At 40.9% G+C, this 20,559-nt stretch overlaps 1 protein-coding gene across 1 annotated transcript in view; it reads right to left on the reverse strand.

Moving 5' to 3' along the window:
• The window catches only part of nrxn3a (neurexin 3a), a 127,048-nt gene that overhangs the window by 59,036 nt on the left and 47,453 nt on the right, over positions 1-20,559 (reverse strand). The window contains 2 exon segments of the mRNA XM_076108119.1: positions 9,727-9,888; positions 12,858-13,159. Coding sequence (XP_075964234.1) covers positions 9,727-9,888; positions 12,858-13,159 — 464 coding nt within the window.

The raw sequence follows: 20,559 nt of genomic DNA on the forward strand, positions 1-20,559 counted from the left end.
CCGCCTCTGAAAGACAGTGATGTGTTACCAAATCCTAAACCTAACCCTGCCTAAAATATATTATTCCCAAAACACTGAGACAAGAAAGAACTGAACAGGATTTGATGGCGTTTTTGTTTTCTTGACATAGATTTTTCTAAAATATAATATTGTTACCAAAAACAGGATGGTCCCTTTTGTGGGATATGACTATGAGAATATGCTGCATGGACACAAAAGCAATTTGATGTGGTTACTGTACACATTTTGCCGCTGTGACATGCTTGTTGATAAAAGAAAGCATAAATCATATGAAATTTGGTTTTAGAAAGAAAGGAGAAGAGGGAGATGGCAGCGAGGTGGAGGTGGGGACGGCGGGTGTAGCTGACAATTTGACAAGTCACTCTGAGGGCCCTGCCACCTCTCAACAATAGCAAAAGAGTCTTTCAACATGCAAAGGGAGCTTTATCAGCATGCTGCAGACGCAGACCGCAAGTTAACATGTGAATGAAGCATTAGCAGAGACCGATAGCAGGCTGAGGGATACCCAACACACACAAGGTATACATACATACACACTGCATATATAGAAGTATGCTGGTGTGTGAGTGACTTTGCGCAGAAAGCGATTGAAAATGTTTGACAATGGACAGTTGATAGAAATCCATCACTGCCTTATCTCTACAACCAGGCATCCACGACACACACCATTACACGCACACACACACACACATGCACACACACGTACACACTCTCTCTCTCTTATCAGTGTGTGAGAATGAGCAATGTAACACAATACGACTCAGGCTTGAAATTACCTTTTTAGATTGCCAGTCAAACAGACAGAATCAAACTGATTTAAGAAAAACCACAAAAGCATTTGCATTCATAGAGCCTAACAATGAGAGGGGCTGTACTCTACTCCGTCTACCTTTTGGATATTTCTTGTGAGGAAGTGGGAATTTTCACATGGCACAGTTATGCAAATCAGCTATTCAACCACACAGATGTAAAGTATTTAACTATACCGTTTATATGCATTTCACATGTTTTATGACAACGTATCTGCTCTTGCAACACAAGATGTCTCATAGAGACATATAACATTATTAAACTTGTTTATGATAATAGTCAGGCACTGGTAGTTGTTGGTTATGGCTATTTTAATACAGAACAAGTAACAAAACCTGTGTGTGTGTGTGTGTGTGTGTGTGTGTGTGTGTGTGTGTGTGTGTGTGTGTAGGCGCTGATGGACAGAAACATTTGTCATGCCGAGATATCTGCCTTGCCCATAAATCTCTGCCTACTGAGAGTGTATAGAGAGTGTGTATGTGTGTGTGTGTGTGTGTGTGTGTGTGTGTGTGTGTGTGTGTGTGTGATTATCAGCTGGGTTGCAGAGAAGGATCGACCAAATTCTACACAAGGATGACATTGACTGTGAGTAACATTACAGACTGGAGGTTCTCCATTCACTCTGGCAACACACAAGCACATATTACACGCATGTCATGCAAGAGACATTGAACACCGTTGAAGGCTGGCAATAGTTTTTCACAGTGTATATCCATCTTGGTGTAAGCCTCATGTAGACACGCCTACAATGAGCACATTCAATTGTGTTGTATCAGTCACATGGTCTTGCCATGAGACACTTTTAGACACTACCTGGTCTTGTCCACAGGGTGGCATGATTTCCTTTGCAGAAAACACAGTATGTGCTGGGATCAGTGTAGTGAAATCTGTAAAAGGGATCCTCTGAGACTGATGGTGCTTTTATACACTGATCCATTAGATAAAGTCTACAGGCATGTGTCAGTGAGCAGTGTGTGGTGTGCTCAGAGGCTCTTTATTTTAAGGACAACTTTCATATAACCAGGCGAAGTGTATGCTTTATTTTGAGTTTAATTAAGCAATTACTATATAGACATGACCTGATGAAAATTGCTTCTCTGTGTTACAAATAAAAAATGAGGCCTGGAATTTGCATGTGTGTTGATAGAATATAAGTAAACTAGACTGCTCCTTATGCTGTCAGAAGGAGCAGTCTTTGGTAAGCAGTGGTGGGTAATGTGTTACTTTTTTATGTGTGTATTTTTTGTCCGAAATTGACGACCTCACTTTGTGTCAATCACGTTTACACACCGACCACAACACTTTCGTCTGTCTGGTTTGAATTTCTGCGAAGAAATGAAAGGGAAAGGTTCGCCTACTGGCAGATCGCAGCACTGCAGATGAAACAGTTCCATTGACTGCAGCTCGAGATCATACATAGCAGATCACGGCAGAAGATGAAACACCTGCGCCTCCTTCAGAAGAGGCACACCCCCATCCCTGACCCGACGTCCACACCCTGTTCACCTTTCAACAGTCGCGTTACGCGCCGCTCAAAACGAGACATCTCGACTGTCAAGAATTCCACAATAAATCTGAGAAAGCATGTGAGGATCTACTTGAACATAATACATTGATGGAATCATTTCAATGTAGTCAAATTATTCACTACTTGGGTGTTTTTCTTACGAGATATACTTCTTTTATGAGTACTTTTACTTCTAATTGAGTCAATATAATTACATAGCAACAATACTTTTATTTGAATTACATTTTCGTACTCAACCCACCACTGTTGATATGAGGGGATACTGTCTCTATTCTGCAACGCTAAGATGCCAAAGAAAGACATCTAAGGATTGGATATGACTTTTAGATAGATAGCAGAATGGGTTATTGGGTTTTGGTTAAAAAATAAATAAAACTAGCACAATAACTAGGAGTCCTTTAGACTGACGAATATGCAGCATCAACTTTAAGCAGTGTTCCATCATCAGACATTAAAGGAAGAAACATAACTTCATCTTATAGCTTCTGTGGTAACGGGTATGAAGGAAATCATTTTGATAATCTACATAAGAAGGCCCCGCTTTCAATTATCCAAATGGTTATACGACAAACTTCCAGCTCAAAACATTGGATATATTAAAATGCTCCAAGATAGAAACAACACAGCTTACTGTAGGACAAGGATAAACTTAAATACAAATAGCTAACAACAGTATTCCAACAGCAGACAGCTGTTTACAGTGGAAAAAAGCTCTAATTGATCAGAAACCTCTATTACTGTTCTACCTGCTCAGCAGTAAACAGCAGCCAGACACAGTTAGAGACTAGCTGGTGAACATAGTGGAGCATTTAGCAGCTAAAGAGACACATGTTTTTTTTTATCAGGAGTTGGTGGATTTTGGAATTTAAGAGTTTTATCAAGTGGACACGAACACGACTTCACAACGCAGTCTCACTCCAAACTCATCAATTGAATACAGAGGAGTAAAGGAGCAGAATACTTCCCTCTTGATGTATCGTAGGAGTAGGGGACCTCTTTTTTAAACATTGGAGGAGAATGCAGACAGAGTCCTACTAATAATTGCTACAAATGCTGCAGAATCCCGAACAGCACTCGGTTCTATTTTGCTCATGCTCTGTCTGCTACAGTAATACAGGCACAGCCAGGCTCCATATGAGTGCTTGATGGAGGTGTAATGACAATGCAGTTATAGCAATTATGTGTTATTGTAGGCCATTATGTATTTTGTAGGTCTTGAGATGTAGGCTTTCGCTGTAATTGCTGGCTTATGAAAGGCGTAACAATCACGGGCCAGCCAGCCACAGGGGCTGCCCAGGGCGACCAGTACCTGGTGCCATGGTAACAAAACATTTATCCATAATGCCGCTCTGTGGACGGCGAGGACAAGAGCATTGGCAGCGGGCAAATTAGCCCTAATGGCAGGGAGTGGAGGACGAGAGGGTGCTGGACGACAGACAGAGGGAGAGCTGGTGGGTGCTGCAGATGTGTGGGTGGGTGGGCCTGTGCTTAGGAAGGAGAAGGAATGATGAAAATCTTTCACACACTGTGTTTGTGACCAAATAATACCTGTGTGTGTGTGTGTGTGTGTGTGTGTGTGTGTGTGTACCTATGCTGGCAGTCCGTTTTCAGATTTTGAAGATTTGCTATGTCAGCTTTATAATCAACTAATCAGCGTGTGATAGAATGATATGTGTGTGTGGACAGATAATGCACTCTCACCAGATTAGTTCGTACTCATTTTACCTGCAGAGGTGGGTAGCGACGAGTTACATTGCACATTTTACTGGATACTGGTATCAGGTCACATACTGCGCTCGCATACTCGTAAAACTACTCTGATACTTAATATACACTTAATACTTATTGCTATATTGATCATATATGTTTATATTTTGACTATGATTTTTTCCTATTCTTATATTATAATCTTTGATCAAACTCTGGCACAAGAATTTCCTTGGGATCAATAAAGTTATCTTATCTTTTTCTATGGTGTCAGATCTCTCTCAATATCAACAAATACACACAGAAGGATTAACAAATGTCATATTTTGTGATTCATATATATAAATGACTCATATTTCTGAACTTATAAATAGTCATACATTAAAACAGAATCCACACTTCACACACATTTACAAATGCATTTTTTCAACAGGGAATTATCAGTAGCCAATTAGATGTCTGTCGGGACCTTCTCTCCCTCATCATTTTCTCTTCCGTTTCCTCTGTCCTACTGTGTTTGTGAGTCATCTGTCAGTGTGTGTGTGTGTGTGTGTGTCTGGGCGTGGACCTCAGAGTGCTGCTGATACACCTGTAGCTCATTCTCCTCATCAAGCTGTATATAAACCGCTCTATGCTCCTCTCCTCTTCTCTTCTCTTCTTTGTCTCCTTGTTAGAAATTTACATTGTCCATCAACTTTGACTAACTAAGGCCAAAGTCTGGGGAGTACTACAGCAGACGGGAAAAAAAGTTGTATGAAGCCTTTTGTAGCTGCAGAGGGACCTGCATGAAGTCTAATTGATTGATTGAAGTGATGTCACTCTTGCGTAGATGTGAGGTTTTTACCAGAAAGATGTGTGTAATAAAAAATACATGATTCTGCTGCATCAGAATTGATCCTTTTTTTTTTTAAACTGTCCTCAGACTGTCAGACATAGAATAGGTTAGGAGTGTAATGCTAAATCAATGCAGTACTCTTTTTAGCAGAGTGAACAATGTCTTTGTTCAGATAATGTGTATTCACTTCTAATGACACAATGACTGCAGCTGTAATGTCAACAATAATGTAATTCATTGTGGAGAAAACTTAATTCTCAATCAAGTCAAAGCAAAGTATGAAATGATAAATCCTCTTTGTTTACATACAAACACTTTACACCCTTCCAGTTTATAAAAGAGGGCCCTTTTATCAACATGGTTGACAGTCAGATAAATCACTGTAAGCTACATTGCTTTAGTAGCAAACATGTATTTATTTGAAAATGAAGAATGCATATATGCTGCAGCACTGCTTTCATATGCCTTTGCTGCTTGATTTGCAGATTACTGAGTTCATAAATCAATACTTGTGTTGGACAGTATTTTTTAGTGATTGTGTGTCAAAAGCCAAATGAAAATGTGTTTGTGTGTCTTGGGTGTGTTATGTAACATCATGTTTATTCTTGATATCTCTGTATGTCATGATGAGAGAATAAAGGACTTAAACCTAATGTGCATGCCTGGGTGTGCATGTTTCTATTTGTACTTGAATTGTGTGTGTGTGTGTGTGTGTGTGTGTGTGTGTGTGTGTGTGTGTGTGAGGGCTGGCTGATATCGCAAACCTGCCCAGCATGGCACAGAGCAGGAAGTGGGCCAGAGGGGGATTAAATGGCTACTGCACCACTTCCTCACCCTCCCTGCGGGCCATATGATGTGTCATATGATGTGTGTCGTTGTCAACCAGTGACAGAGAAAGCCAGGTCCCTGCTGCCACGCGCAGCAGCGGGCAAGTGCAAAGATATGACATCATCAGCTTGAGGGAAAAACATATTTGTGTGTGTATGTGCGTGTGTGTATGGGTTAACTCAATAGGTCAGCTCTTACACCCTGTAAATTGGTATAAGCAAAGCAACTGAAAACCAATTATCTTAAAAGTAACTTTGATAATCTGTTGCAGAGGCTCCACTGAGATGACATGAATCACATCCGCATTCGCTGAAGCAAAGTAAAAACGGCAAAGAATACTTGCTGGCCCTTTAAATGCCCAGTTTTCTGTCTGTTCCACAAACTTTTACGGTAATCTTGATTCATGTGAGCGTGATACATTCTGGGGATTATTGTGGAGGTCATACAAATATGTATATAAATATATATATATATACAGTATAGTATATAAATACATGAATAACGTAAAATATTATGAAGTGAAATGTATTTCTGAGCTTTTGTGTTACATTTTTGTTTTTGCTTGTGAAATATTGCATGGGGATATTGAACAACTGATGCACTCCAAGGAGTGTGATTTGAAGCTGGAGCAATGAAAAGAGTTAAATGTCGTTGGAAAGAATTGACTTGAGTCAGTATGCTGTCAAGACATTTTCTAGATTTCAATATATAGTCAAATAGTAAAAAAGAGATATTCGAATATGAAAGTTGTTATTAGATTGTGATAAAAACTGCAGCACTACCAAAGCTGTCTGCCTCTGACTGAAACTGAAATGTGACATTAGTTCAAGCTGAATATAACTCCTCAGTTTCTTCAACATGAATAAAGTGATGACGGAATTTACGCTCTGGAAATGTTTGGATCACAAGTCAGAAACAATCCCACTGTAATCTCATTCTACTCAAAGTGTAATATTAATAGTACTGATCTTTATCTGACACCGTGTACAAATACAAGGTTTAAACAGAATGTGGATTACTCTCTCTGACTGAGGACGAATACAATATGTGTTTATAAATAGTTTTATGTACAGATTTTGTAAAATTATGCAGTAAGTGTGTTACTATGATTTAAGTTATGCATGTGCAAATTAGGGAAGTCACAATATAACATTTTGATTATTGTCAGAGGAGGCATTGAGGTTTTCACAATTATTTCACAATATTCTGCATGCAGTGATGTAAAAAGCGCTCACAATTGTAATATGCGTGCCTTCACGCGCATGCGTCGATCTCATTCGTGCTCGCAGATATTGACATAGATTTGCCCTCATAGTCCTTCTAAAGCGGAACCACTGTTCTAACCGCAAGCGCCATGATATGTCATGTAAACAAACCACATCCCTATCAGATGTGAGCTCCAGATCCGACTGGAGACGTAGCCAGTTAAAAGGTGGACGAGTCGCTATTTTTAAACAGAATACACTCGCTTCATATTGCGATATGTACTGGAAATGATATACAATATAGTCAACAGCAAGTAAGACACCTTCACAAGATCTCCCTTGTGAAGTCAGCTGCCTTCTTATTAAGGTTTTTGTAGTGAAATGAGGAGGTTTCCTATAGAAACCATCCATCCCTGCGCTTTCAAAGCGTGGAACAGGAATAATTAGAAACAGGGTGTCCGACTGAAGTTCAGAGCTGCGCAGTGCTGCATTGCTCGTAGCCAGTTAGGACACATTGTAATCGACAATATACGCAAAATATGGATATATATAAATATATTTAGAGCGAATATTTGAACCTCATTTTTGGCCAATACTGACAGCAGTACAAGACACTTGAGGTGTAAGCTGTGAAAGCAGTTCGACATTACTTGAAGTAAAGGAATGGTAAATGAACTGTACACTTTTCTAGTCTTCCGACCACTCGAAGCGCTTTAACACTCACATTCACGCTCATTCATACACTGATGACTGGGGCTACCATGCAAGGTGCCACCTGCTCATCAGGGCTAACTCACATTCATACCAAAGGTACAGCCTGCGGGAGCAGTTTGGGGTTAATAGCCTTGCCCAAGGACACATCGACATGGACTAGTGGAGCCGCGATCGAACCGCCGATCCTCTGATTGAAGGACGACCCTGCTCTACCTCTGAGCCACAGTCGCCCCTGACGCTGGAGAGGAAAGCATGTGTTGAAGCATGACTACTGAAAACTGATTAAGTGTCATTTTAAATTGTAATACTGATACATGAAGATGTAAGTACTGCAAGAAGATAAGGTGTATGCACTGTAAGCAGCTGAAATGTCAGCTGGACTGCTGAGCTGACAGAAGAAGAAGCACTAATTGAAGAGATGAAACAATAACGTGCAACTGGGGAAACTGTGGACGTGTGTAAGTGCTGATAGCAGTTGAAATGTCAGTTAAAGTGTTAGCATTGAATGCTATTAGCCTGTGTACTGGTATGGAAGTGCTAAGCAGTTCTGTCAGGAATTTCCAACTGCATGTGACTGTACAGCGGATAATTACCCAGCATCCACGCTGACATGTCCTAGCAGGGCAGACACAGGAGTCGTTCATTATGGCCCATGTTCTTTAGTGTTGCAGTCATTCCAGTGAGCCATTAGCCACAATAGCAAGGCCGAAATGCAGCAGGGCCATAATTAATGTTATTAATTACACCTGCGTTCACCCTGCACGACAAAATGGCTGCTGTGTAAAGGGTCTTTACAAACACCTTGTGCCAATAACTCTTACTGACTGGGATTTGACACTGTGAGTGAGCCAAATGCAATGGTGTGAAATATTCTTCAAACAATAGTGGTATTAGCATATTAAAAGGTTCCTTAATTTTTGTTTTGCTGAGGAGATTCGGGAGTTTGTTAACATTGGTGGCAATGGAAAAGTTGAGAGCTTGAAGATCATCACTCAGGAAGTAAGTTGTAGTAGTTAGATACTGTATTACTGTATTGTTTGACGAAACTATGTCATTTTCACTGTGTTTTATTTAAATAACAGATTCCAGAATATGATTCCTCTGTTCAATGTGAGACACTCGTTATTAGGAGAGACTGATGTCACTAGGGAATGTCTCATTACTGTCTTTGGTTTATGCAATGCAACTCTATAGAACTATCTGGAAGGTTTTCTATCTTGCCTTCAAGGCAGAGGTTAGTTTTGATCACCTGCTGTGTTTTTCGAACTTTTATTAATTTTTCATGTAAACAAAGGCTCATCTTTTGTGATTTTAATGCATAGTAATAAAAAAAAGGGAGATTCACATGGGGGATTGTTCTTATTCACAGGAATATTTCAGGGAAATTTCTTGAGAGACAGGATTAACTAGTGAAGAACACGGGGGGAAGATTCAACTCCAAGGTTGGATGTGAACGCTAATAACATATGGTGTACCAGAACTACATTTGTTACATTAGTCCCATACGTAGCCTACGTAATTTAAAATAACTCAACATTGAGTTTTGGTTTCACACAGGACACGGACACTAATCTCCTGGGTTTGACCTCCACCCTTTGTAGATTTTTGATCCAAACTTATTTCTGCTGAACCAGGGAATTTGTGTGTCCACCATGAAAGGGATCCTAAATGTCTGTCCATTGGCATTGTTCCTGTGGCACTGACATGTCATTTTAACACATCAGGTGCCTGCACCACCCAATTCGCTGTTAAGAGGTTGTGGTCATTTCACATATTTCCGTGAGATCAGGCACACTGTTTTGTTTTCATGGCATGTAGATTTATTGAATGGCTCATGACACTACTCTCATCAATCAGACACGGCAGCAAAAAAGCTCTAATAAACCCACTATACAATACCTGCCCAGCACCAAACACTAGTCAGGCAAAGTCAGAGACCGGTAAAGGAAGTGGAACATCTAGCAGCTAAACAGCCAAGGTTTTGTCTCAGAGACGGTATGGACAGATCGACATGAGCTGTTTAGCAAGTAATGATCACGCCAGCACCTCGTTTCACTCCAACAAGCCAGGTACTTTACCTCCTTGAGACAACCCATGAAGTTGTTGCTGACTGGAGATCCAGGTAGGTCAGCGGTGCTGGGGCTTCCACCCACATAGAAGAAGTCATCAGAGCCCAACATGGTGTAGTCCTCCTGGGTGTAACCCGTGGTGGTCAGAATCCCATCGACTGATATTGTCACCTGACAGAGAGAAATGAACAGTGAGTGTGAAATATAATGTTTTTCTTGGATTGTCAGGATCGAAGATTGTCTCGTGTTAAATTGTAGATCTCAGACCTGGTGATGTGTTTACATGTGTTATGGACCAGACAGGACAGATATAAAGATAATCTGACAGCCCATCATCTTCTTCATTTTTGATGTAAGTTAGTAGATGCTATTTGTAGAAGTTGAAACTTTTAATAGGTATAAAATGTTAGTAAAATGTCTAAATAATAATGTAAACAGGGTGAATTTAGCTCCAGACACTCACAAACATGCATTGGTATTCTTCATCATGTAGTTCTAATAATGCACAAACGATGTGGTGTTTACTTGTTTTATTAATCTCCTTTTGTGTCTATAGATGTGATTAAATTAATAAAGATAACAGCAGTAGCATTCAGGGGCAGACAAAGAACACTCACAAACCAACAGAGAGGAGGGAGGAGTTAGTATCAAGCCACACAAAATGGAATGCAAACATGCAGACAGGACACACAGAATGGCAGAGGACACACCAACAGTGCAGGACATCAGTCATGTAGTAAAAACCTCCAAGCTCTGACGGTCCGTGCACGAAGTATAATTCATTTGCCATTGTTCACGTTGTATAATGAACAATGTCAGTTTAGGGGTATTACCTAATGTCATTGGTCTACTTGTGTTAATGTAAATGTATTCTGCTACGTGTGAGTTCGTTGTTCGATAGCCGATGCTGCCTAAATGCGGTTAAAGCTTTGTCTGCGTTATTGTCGCATTGAATGGACACGTGCACCAAAACATCCGCTTGTTCCACTATCCACCTTTAATAATGATTATTGAGTAAAGGAAGTCGAGGGCCATAAACAGAGACAGCTCGCCTTCAAAGTAAAAGTTGTGCATTTTCAAACGTGTTTGCTCCAGTGATCAATTTAAGGAGAACTAAATTAAATAAATAAACAAATATTCTAAATAAAGAACATAATATATAACTGTTATAAAGTCATATTTCTCCCACTTTACCACAATTGAACCTGAGTAAACCGCCAATGGGTGCAAACACTGAATTATTTGTATGTAATGATTCATTATATTATCAATGTATTTATTTAACAAAGGCTTCTTAAATTACTTAATTCTTAGCAATCAATTATTGTTCAGTCAAAATGCTTGTGGTGTTAGTGGATAGGGCTCCAAATACCACGTGCAAATCCACAGTAGTGCATGATACATTTTAGCTGTGCACATACAGTATTTCTCTGCTCTACATGCACCAGTGGACGGAACTCAGGGCTGCCAACTGTCACACACTGACCCCCCCTTCTCTCTCTCTCCCCCTTTCCTGACTATCACTATCCAATAAAGGCAGAAAGCCCCCCAAAAAATTGGTCAAGTCAGCCACCGCTTGGATTTTGATGAGCATCTTATTTGTGTTGTTATGGTACCCGTTCTCGGAGCGGCCAAAAGGCCGTTTACAATTGGAAATAGTTTCACTTTACTCAAATTACATAGGTAGGTTAAGGCTGCAAAACTACTTGGTTACGGTTAGACAAACATCATGGTTTGTATTAAAATAATAGTCTAACAACGTAATAACATAACTAGTGTAATAAATAATTAAAAACAACCCTGTCTTGCGCAAAGTTACATAATGTTACTTAAGAAGCACAATGCAGCCTCATTTAATGTATCCGTGATTAACAGAAACATACAATGTCAACATTTTTATCTGGCTGCACAGCGGTCGATTTGGGAGATCTTTTGAATCCGGCCACAGTGATAGTGCCGAGAAATAAGGACAAGTACACTCAACAAAGTTTTTGATTTAAGTAATTTTAAAAGTTTCATACACGAGTGCATGTACACAGACAACTTGTATTTCGAGCCCAGGTGGATTTGGTGGCTACCAAGTTTTCCAATGCACTGTTAGTTATCTCTAGTTTTCACTTGTTCAGGAGTGTGATAAAATGAGAGTCTGGTGGATTTAGTCCATGTCAGGTCATGCACATATGCTGTAGTGCACAGGAAACTATTTTCAGACTTTCAGTGTGGATTTTGTCTCTCTCTAATTTTGGTTGTAATATGCTTCTTAACAGTTATCTAAACACCCTAACAGAAAAATCTGCAATGAAAGAGTTTTAGTAAAACCCTAGAGGAGCAAATGTTATGTGCGACTAAAGAGGATGACGATAAAAAGGAAAGTAGAAAAGCAACCAGGAGAACGACAGAAGGACAAGTAAAACAAACATGAAAGCCGGGAAATACCATTGCTTTTTCGTGGGGGAATGGAATCTCTATGTACTAAAGTCCAAGAAGATGAAGAGGAAAAGTACACAGCAAACTAAAAAAAGGATAATAATGATGATATCTACCATACAATGGAGTGTGTTTACCATAGCGCGTCCATTGCCTGTTTGCCCTTTGTGCTTTTCAAAAAGGTGGGGTGGGTAAGAAACGAATTTACACAGTTGACCAGAATGTTTGTTAATACATTAAAACAAATGAAAACCAAATGATGAAAAGTGAATGAGTTAGTACACATGTTAGTAAAAACAATGGTTCATTTCATTCTGTAAGTCACTTCTTACTTACAGACAAGGGTTGAGGTTAACAGGTGGAAACCGAGGCAACGTTAAAATGGATTTGAAAAGCATCCAGAGTTAAAGATGTTTGTGGTCTGTCTCCTTACCAAGGTTCTACCATGTGTGCTGTCTTTCTCAAAAGTATTTTAAAGGATATGTGTGTTGTAGAAAAGTCTAGATCTATCAAGGCATGTTCCATGAAATTTGAATGTCTTCTTCCTACCTACCTACCTACCTACCCCCTTGTCTTCTTACCTACCTCCATACTGTCATCCTACCTACCTACCTATCTGTCTAACTATCTACCTGTGAACCCACTTACCAATCAACCAAATCTTAATAAGATGAGATGTAAGAAAACTTTGCCTAACCATCCCTATGCCTTACCTGCCGGAGGTTGCGGGTCACTTTGACATCATGCCACGAGTTGTCATTGAACTTCCCGTTGACTGGTTCCACGATGGCCTCAAAGGCTCCGGAGCCCAGATTGATAACGAGGGAGACAGCGCCGTCCTTCAGTGCCAGGTTGACGTAATCAGCTGACTTGCCGGTGTGGAGGATAAGGCCGTTGCGCTGCCACGTCTTGAAGGAGAGCGTAATCTCATCGCTGCTGCTCTGGATGGGGTTCTGGGAGAGATCGTAGCAGAAGTACTCTGAGCCACGGAAAGTGGCTACATTCTCTTCCCTGGCTGTGGTGAGAAGAAAAAAGAGGAAAGGTCAGATTCAAATAAAGCCCATATTTAGCAGTAAAAACATAGCAGTTTAGATTTGAATACTTTCCTCAGGATCATATCTTATATTAGATGCAGGAACCAGAGCTCTTCTTAAATCAGACTGATGAAAGTCCAGTGCCCCGTACTAGAAGGTGAGTTAATCATACCGAGGGTATCTTCTGGTTATCTGGCTTCACTAACCCCAACAACCGCGATTCATCTAGGCAGTCATTCAAACCTGGATATTAACTCGGTAAATCAACCCAGGGTTTCTCAATCTGCCTCTGAGGTTCACATAAAGTTAGCAGTATCTGACCAATCACAAACATGGACAAGTACAAAGAAGTTAAACACATTATTCAGAATGAAAGTAACTGTGTGAATGTGTAAACTAACACAATTATAATATCCCTGAACATCTAGAGCACGATAGATCTGACTATAATTACATCTGTGTATTCAGTCATGTTAATGTGTTGATTACAAGTATTGTTTAAATTATTAGTTTAAACTGTGTTACTTTCAGTCTGAATTATGACTTTCCCTTTTTCATATTTGTGTAATATTATCTTATGATCCATGAACCGAAACCTGATCAGTAGGCAGTGCTTTTATAGGACTTGATCTGTGTCTCCAACACAAGTGTTAAGTGAACCAGCGTCGTAGGACTAAAAACTCAGAGTTAACCCTGAAGTTATGTCACTAACCCCAAATCCTGCTTCATAGGACAGGCCTCAGGTCAAGACTCAAATCCTGTCAAAGCAAGTATCAAATCAAATCTCAAGTTCTTGAGGGCAAGTCCAAGTCAAGTCACAAGTCTTTATAAGACAGTTGACAGTCATTGTCAAGTCAAATTTCAAGTCTGTGAATGCTTTGATTCAAACCACATACCGTAGCAATTAAACATGTTTTTATTTCAATTTCTTTACATAGCTGATACATTATTATTACATTATTAGCCTAATAATGTAATAATCAAGGTGTGTGGCCATTTTGATTGTTTCTCAATTCAACCAGAAAATGACTGTAGACATTGAAAGAATAAACAACAGGTTCATAAGGTTAAATAAGACCAGTAATGGTTGTCACCTCGAAAACCCTCGAAAACTGTTAATATTAGTAGTATTATTAGTAAATAGAAGGGTAAGCGGTGAACTCAAGCAGAAGGCTGAACTATTAAGAGATGGAGTGAAAATGTTGAAAAGTGCCTTTTGTCATGATTTGCCGCTATATAATTTAAATTAAATTTAAAATAACTATGAATCAAGAAATATCCCCATATGATTGAGGGCCGTTCTAAATGACAAATACACAGAGCCACCCTCGCCGAAGAGGAATGCAGGCAATGGGAGAAGTAAAGGGAGCTCGCAGATAGCTATCATCTAACAACATCAAAGGCCTAATCCTCCCAGTAAAATTGCCATTTCCTGTCAAATAGCTTGCTCAGGACACAGTGGTTATGCCTGTGATGAGACAGAGAGAAGCGAAGACGGAAGAAATGATTGTAATCTTGATAAAAGTGAAATACAGAAGAGAAGCAGGGAAGTGGAGAAAGAAAGAGAGAAACGGGCCCAGCAGAGCTGAGGGATAACACAGAGAAATGGTCCAGTCAGGACTCGTTATCTGTGAGATCATCTTCAATTAACTCACTGTTGTTTAAGACTGTGGGCTCAGTCACAACACAATCCATCAGCCACTACGACACTACGAGGATCTGCATGAGTGCAGCTTCACCCCCCCAACACACACACACACACTACCGCTGAAAAGGGTGGGGTGGGGAAATGAAACAAAATGGTCACTGCTTTCATCTCTTTCACACAGACACCTCAGGCATCGTTTCCTCAAAGTAGACTCATCCAACACACATAGATCACTGATGATGATGATGAGAGTCGACCTCACAGTCTTACCTGCCCTGCCTTTTCTAGTTATTGCTGACATTGAAAATGAGCAAACATACCTCCTTAAAAGTATGACATACATGGTCGAGGTCTAAATGTAACACTGAGTTGGTTTGCCCTTGGTTAATGAGCAGTATAGAAATGTAGATTCCAATCATAATCCACGTATCTCAGAAAGCACAGCTCACCCAAATTCCCTTGGGAGCGCATCCACATTCCCTCTAACCGCACATCTGATATCTTATCTCACTGTTGGTACGACAATCTTACAATGCATTTGGTCTTACTCCCGAAACACCTTCAATGATAGGACAACAATCAAGTATTAAATAACAGGGCTGCATGCTATCTAACAAAGCGCTCTTCCAGACATTTTCCCACCAGCTTTTTTAATGCATTATGAACTGGAGGATACACTTAGTGAGTAAGCTTCAAACTATGATGCTCCAAGTTCCCCTCCAATGTCAGTTTTGGACGTGTCAGAGATGGCATGTCAACATACACTTGTAACATGCATAGTGACTTTTCAGAAATAAACTTCTGTCTTCACAGGAAGTTAGGTTAAGACAACAAAACCCTTTAGTAAGGTTTAGGAAAAAAGCGTGGTTGACTTTAACTTAACTGATTAACGACTCACACGATTAGCGACTCATGTGAGTCGCGTGCCTAACGACACTAACGACTCACAGACCTAACGACTGACGCAACAAATCAGTTTCACATGTGACAAGAACAGCGGCCTCCTGTTTGTTTGACCCATCCATCTCCCCTCCCACCGGCCCTGTGTGGACCATCTCTCACTTATGCTCAGTGACCGTGTGTGTAATAATGACACGGTTGGGTTTACATTGGCGGTAGTTGCAAGCCTAGTGAGTCGCTTATGTTTACACCAAAAGCAACGCAAATTTTCACATCACGCTACTCACGCAAGTTTGACTGTGGGATCATCATGTTTATTTGTTCACTCGTGCTAGACACACCGGAGAGGAGGAGGGCCTTACCTCCACGTAGACAATCTTTCATCAGTCATGGCCTAAATAACCACAATTTCTGCTTTGTACCTGGGAAACCAAATGCCGTATTTACAGAGGAGTGGTGAAAGAAAGAGAGAAACGGGCCCAGCAGAGCTGAGGGATAACACAGAGAAATGGTCCAGTCAGGACTCGTTATCTGGAGATCATCTTCAATTAACTCACTGTTGTTTAAGACTGTGGGCTCAGTCACAACACAATCCATCAGCCACTACGACACTACGAGGATCTGCATGAGTGCAGCTTCACCCCCCCAACACACACACACACACACACACACACACACACACATACACACACTAACACTGAAAAGGGTGCGGTGGGCAAATGAAACAAAATGGCCACTGCTTTCATCTCTCTCACACAGACACCTCAGGCATCGTTTCCTCAAAGTAGACTCATCCAACACACATAGATCACTGATGATGATGATGAGGGAGTAGAGTATATGCTACAGTGTGTTGTTCTGGAGAATTTCAAATTGAGTTATGAACATGAATTGATGATTATCTCGGCAAGACCTACTGAGAGGTGACCTCACAGTCTTACCTGCCCTGCCTTTTCTAGTTATTACTGACATTGAACATGAGCAAACATACCCCTGTTGCTGCTTTGAACCTTGGAAACCGAACGCCGTATTCACGGTATCTAGCAAGCCACGTCAGCTGTATGAACCCAAAATAAACAGATTGTTTTTATAATTTAAAAGCAACAGGATAAAAAGGATGCTGAAATAAAATGTCTTAATAGTTCATAGTTTTTTAGGTCAAAGCTTTTAAAATGCTTGTTTTCTGAGTGGAGTTTGGATCGATTAGTGTTAGGCTTTGCTAACATTGTACCTGCTCCATCAACTCACTCACCCAGCTGCAGCCTTTGAGTTTTAATAGATACAAAATTACATTATGACACACTATCAGGGGGTAGGGAGTCTGTCATTTAATTCTGAGGGAGACAGACACAGATGCAACTGACACTGACATGATTTCCTCATGTGCTCTGTTTTCATTTTACACAATAAATGAATTGAGGATGACATGTGTTGATTGCACACTTACAGTTATTGAATCTGTTTATACAGTAGGCAGTCCCTGTATGTTAATATATTTGTAGGATGAGGGTTAAAGGCTGGAAGTAAAGCAGGGCCTCTCTGCGGTAAAACACTACGGAGTGATTTTTCACCTGTCTAGTGATTCGTGCAGTTCACTCAGAAGTGATAAGCTATCTACACACTGACTCCTCCTACTCCTGACTTACTCCTCTTGACAACAAAAACAGTCATGCCACCAGTACTCCTGCTGATGCTGGAGACAAGTGCATTATATTACAGACCTTTTTTGGAAGAGATGTGAAGTGAGTATATCTTTTGCTTATGCCAGAGAGAAGTATTAAGCTGATCCCAAAAGTAACCTCACCAAATGTGACAGGACTTGCCCCTAGAAACTCCTGACTACTTGTGCCAGTTGTTTAAACCTTTTCTGGGTCAAAAGATGTTGGTCAAGACTAAAAGAAGAACTTTGGAGAGACCAGTGGAAGAATTCAAGAACATCAGAACCTGACACCTACTTGTGAAAAGAATTTAGTTCATTAACTGGCTTGTTTTTGTTTAATACAATTGTTCTCCTATACAGCTAACAATTAGGGGTTAGTCGCCCTCCGCTGGCCAGGCTACGTGACAGAAGGCCACAGTACACTGAACCCTGATCAAAAGGAATCTATGCTGAGTCTTAAACACATCTACTGCAAAGGTGGAGGCCCTGGCTTAGGCAATCTGACACACCGACACGCCATCAAACCTTCTTCAGATGTTGGCTGTTCAGTGGAAGAACGTAGTCTAAATGTAGCGGATGTTGTTGGCTATGACGGTAAAATCTGTGTCCTGGATGTACAGCGGTGTTGTGATCTTTGTAGACAGGACAGAGAAAGTGAATCAGCTGCTTGAGAGCGAAGTAGTGATTCAAGGCCCTTTCACGTCTATGTTGTCACTTGTAAACCCTGCTTAAAAGGCGATTATTTCTAACGTGTCCCTGTTCCTAAGAAATGCGTTGTAGGAGAAGGAGGTGGCTCGACACAGTTACACAGTTAGTCTCTCTGATAAACATGATCCCCATCAGCTGTAACTCTCCTAATCATAAGCAAGTCAAGCTTTCATTGATCTTAAAAACAGTGCAGAATATCAGTATTTAGGGTTAATGTTGACTTTGTTTATACTGTGCATGTAACCTAAAAATGAAATGCTTCGGCTGTCGAACCGAGGGGCGTCTGATTGGTTTGTGCCCGGAAGGAGCAGGTGAGAGCTGGTCAGCTGCTTCAGCCTCCACAGGAGAAGGGAACATATTAAAGTTCCCAAAAGAAAAAAGTCATCTCTGTCCGACCTGCTTGGTGCTCTGGATTGCTCTTGGTTTCAGAATATTGCCAAAATTGATGCTCCCTCTCATTCTGTCTTTGGCCCTGAAAGTAAGAATGGACAGCGAAGACTCATGCATCCCTACTCGTGCAGTTGCTTTTTATGAGAAGCTTTTCAAAAAGGAGAAACCGGAGATGGAGTAGTGGTTCTACAAGGGCCTGCTCGGGGTCACAGTGGAGGCCAGTGCAAAGCTGGAGGCCCATCTCTGCTGAGAAGCTGCAGGCGGAAGCTGCAAGGCTCCTGGCATTGATGGCCTCCCTGCAGACTTTTAGATCTCCTGTTAGAGATTGACGACTTGGTGTCTTCTGTGCTGTGGCATTGACTAGCGTGTGCGGACCCCCCATCGCACCTGACGATGCGGCCAAGACGCAAGCGGTGCTGGTGGACTTTTTCTGGGTCCGTCTGGACTGGATACCGCAAAGCGTGCTGTTACTGACAAAGGAGGAAGGAGGGCAGCGGCTCGTTCACCTGGCCAGCAGAGGAGCTGCCTACCCACTAATGTGAATCCATAGGTTCCTCACCGGACCTGCAGACCTCGTCTAGAGACCCATACTAAACCGGGGCGGGAGCTTGGATCACGCTGAACCTAATTTCCTGATGGACCTGAGTTTTTACTGTGTGGGTGTTGTTCCACAAAAAAGAGACTATTGGCTACTGAAGGAGCCAGTAGTGAATGGTTCCTGCTTTTTTCAGGCTGAATATCATAAATAGCAAATCAGTGTGTAAACTGTTAGTTAAAGTTAAAGTAAGTAAAGTTAGTTTTTGCTGTTAAAACAACTGACAACAGTTTCTACAACAGCCAGACATGTGGAGGAATTCATTTTTAATTTTTATTTTTTTTATTTTTTTAAAAATACATCATCTTTGTTTTTAGTAATTTCTTTTGAGCAAATAAAGATGTTTTAAGTTGAGAAGTCTCCCAACTTTATTAGTTCAATGCTACATCAATGGAATACCCTGTTAAAGTGAAATTTGTGAAATTACAGTTAATGGTCTGGTCTCTGTACCAATACTTCATCTACATCTCTCCTGTAATCATTGAAGAGTATATACTTGCACCCTTGTCCAGTTGCCATTGCCCAAATCTACACAAAGTGACCTAAAGCCACTCAGAGGGTCCACATGAAGCTGTATTCCTGCAGATGCAGTTGTACAATACAGATGTAGTTGCTTCAGGAAAAGAGAAAGAAACCGTCTACACTCTCAGAGCAGTATTGATTGATATAAGTGATAGAATAGCGTGTGGCATGACAGTTTAAGCAGCATACATCTTGATGCTTTTTTGTGTTTTGTTTTTCTTATTGTCAAGATGAAAAGACCAAAACCAACAATGTGTCGGTCTTCCTACTCTGACAGCCTATTGGTTCCTACTGAAGAAGTAAATATTTTAAAATAGTTCACAAATATCTAGGTTCAATAATTTCCCAAAATAGTTGAGTGTAGTTTTTAAAAGTGCATAATAAGAGATTGGGAGCACTTTGCCTCTCAACGGCTCTCAACATGGCGACGCCTGGGTTGGCGGCTCGTAGCTAACGGTGCGAACGGCGCTAACAGTACAAACTACGGCAAACATGCTGGCGGGGCTCACAGTGTTTACCTGAGTGGGAACCAGAGGGTGGGCAACACGCTTCCACAAGGACGCTGTCGGTCAGAACGGTGTTATCAGCTGTGACTGCGATATGAGAGCAGTGCAGGGCGGCGGCCGTGAGCTAGCGAGCGGGGCGCGCTCACATGCACGCGCAACGCAAGAAGAAGCTCTGGTAACAGCACACACAGAGGGAGGGAGACTTTGTTCTCTGCTCAGGTAGACATTACTCCTCTATATCTTTACATATATTATAGTTGTTTGATGAGATATTGATGCCCTGAATAATAAAATGTACTATAACAGTTGGAAATAGTGCATTTGTTGGGGACTCTTTTCTGTGACTAATTTGGTGCTCTGGTAGAGAGGCCGCAAAAGGTTGTAGTCGTGAGAATAAACTTGCATTAAGCCAAATCTAGCCTTTGAGAAAACAAAAAACTGGAACCAGCTAA

Source organism: Anarhichas minor, unplaced genomic scaffold (assembly GCF_050575085.1).
Source record: "Anarhichas minor isolate MPS153535 unplaced genomic scaffold, ASM5057508v1 ptg000040l, whole genome shotgun sequence".
Lineage (NCBI taxonomy): Eukaryota > Metazoa > Chordata > Actinopteri > Perciformes > Anarhichadidae > Anarhichas > Anarhichas minor.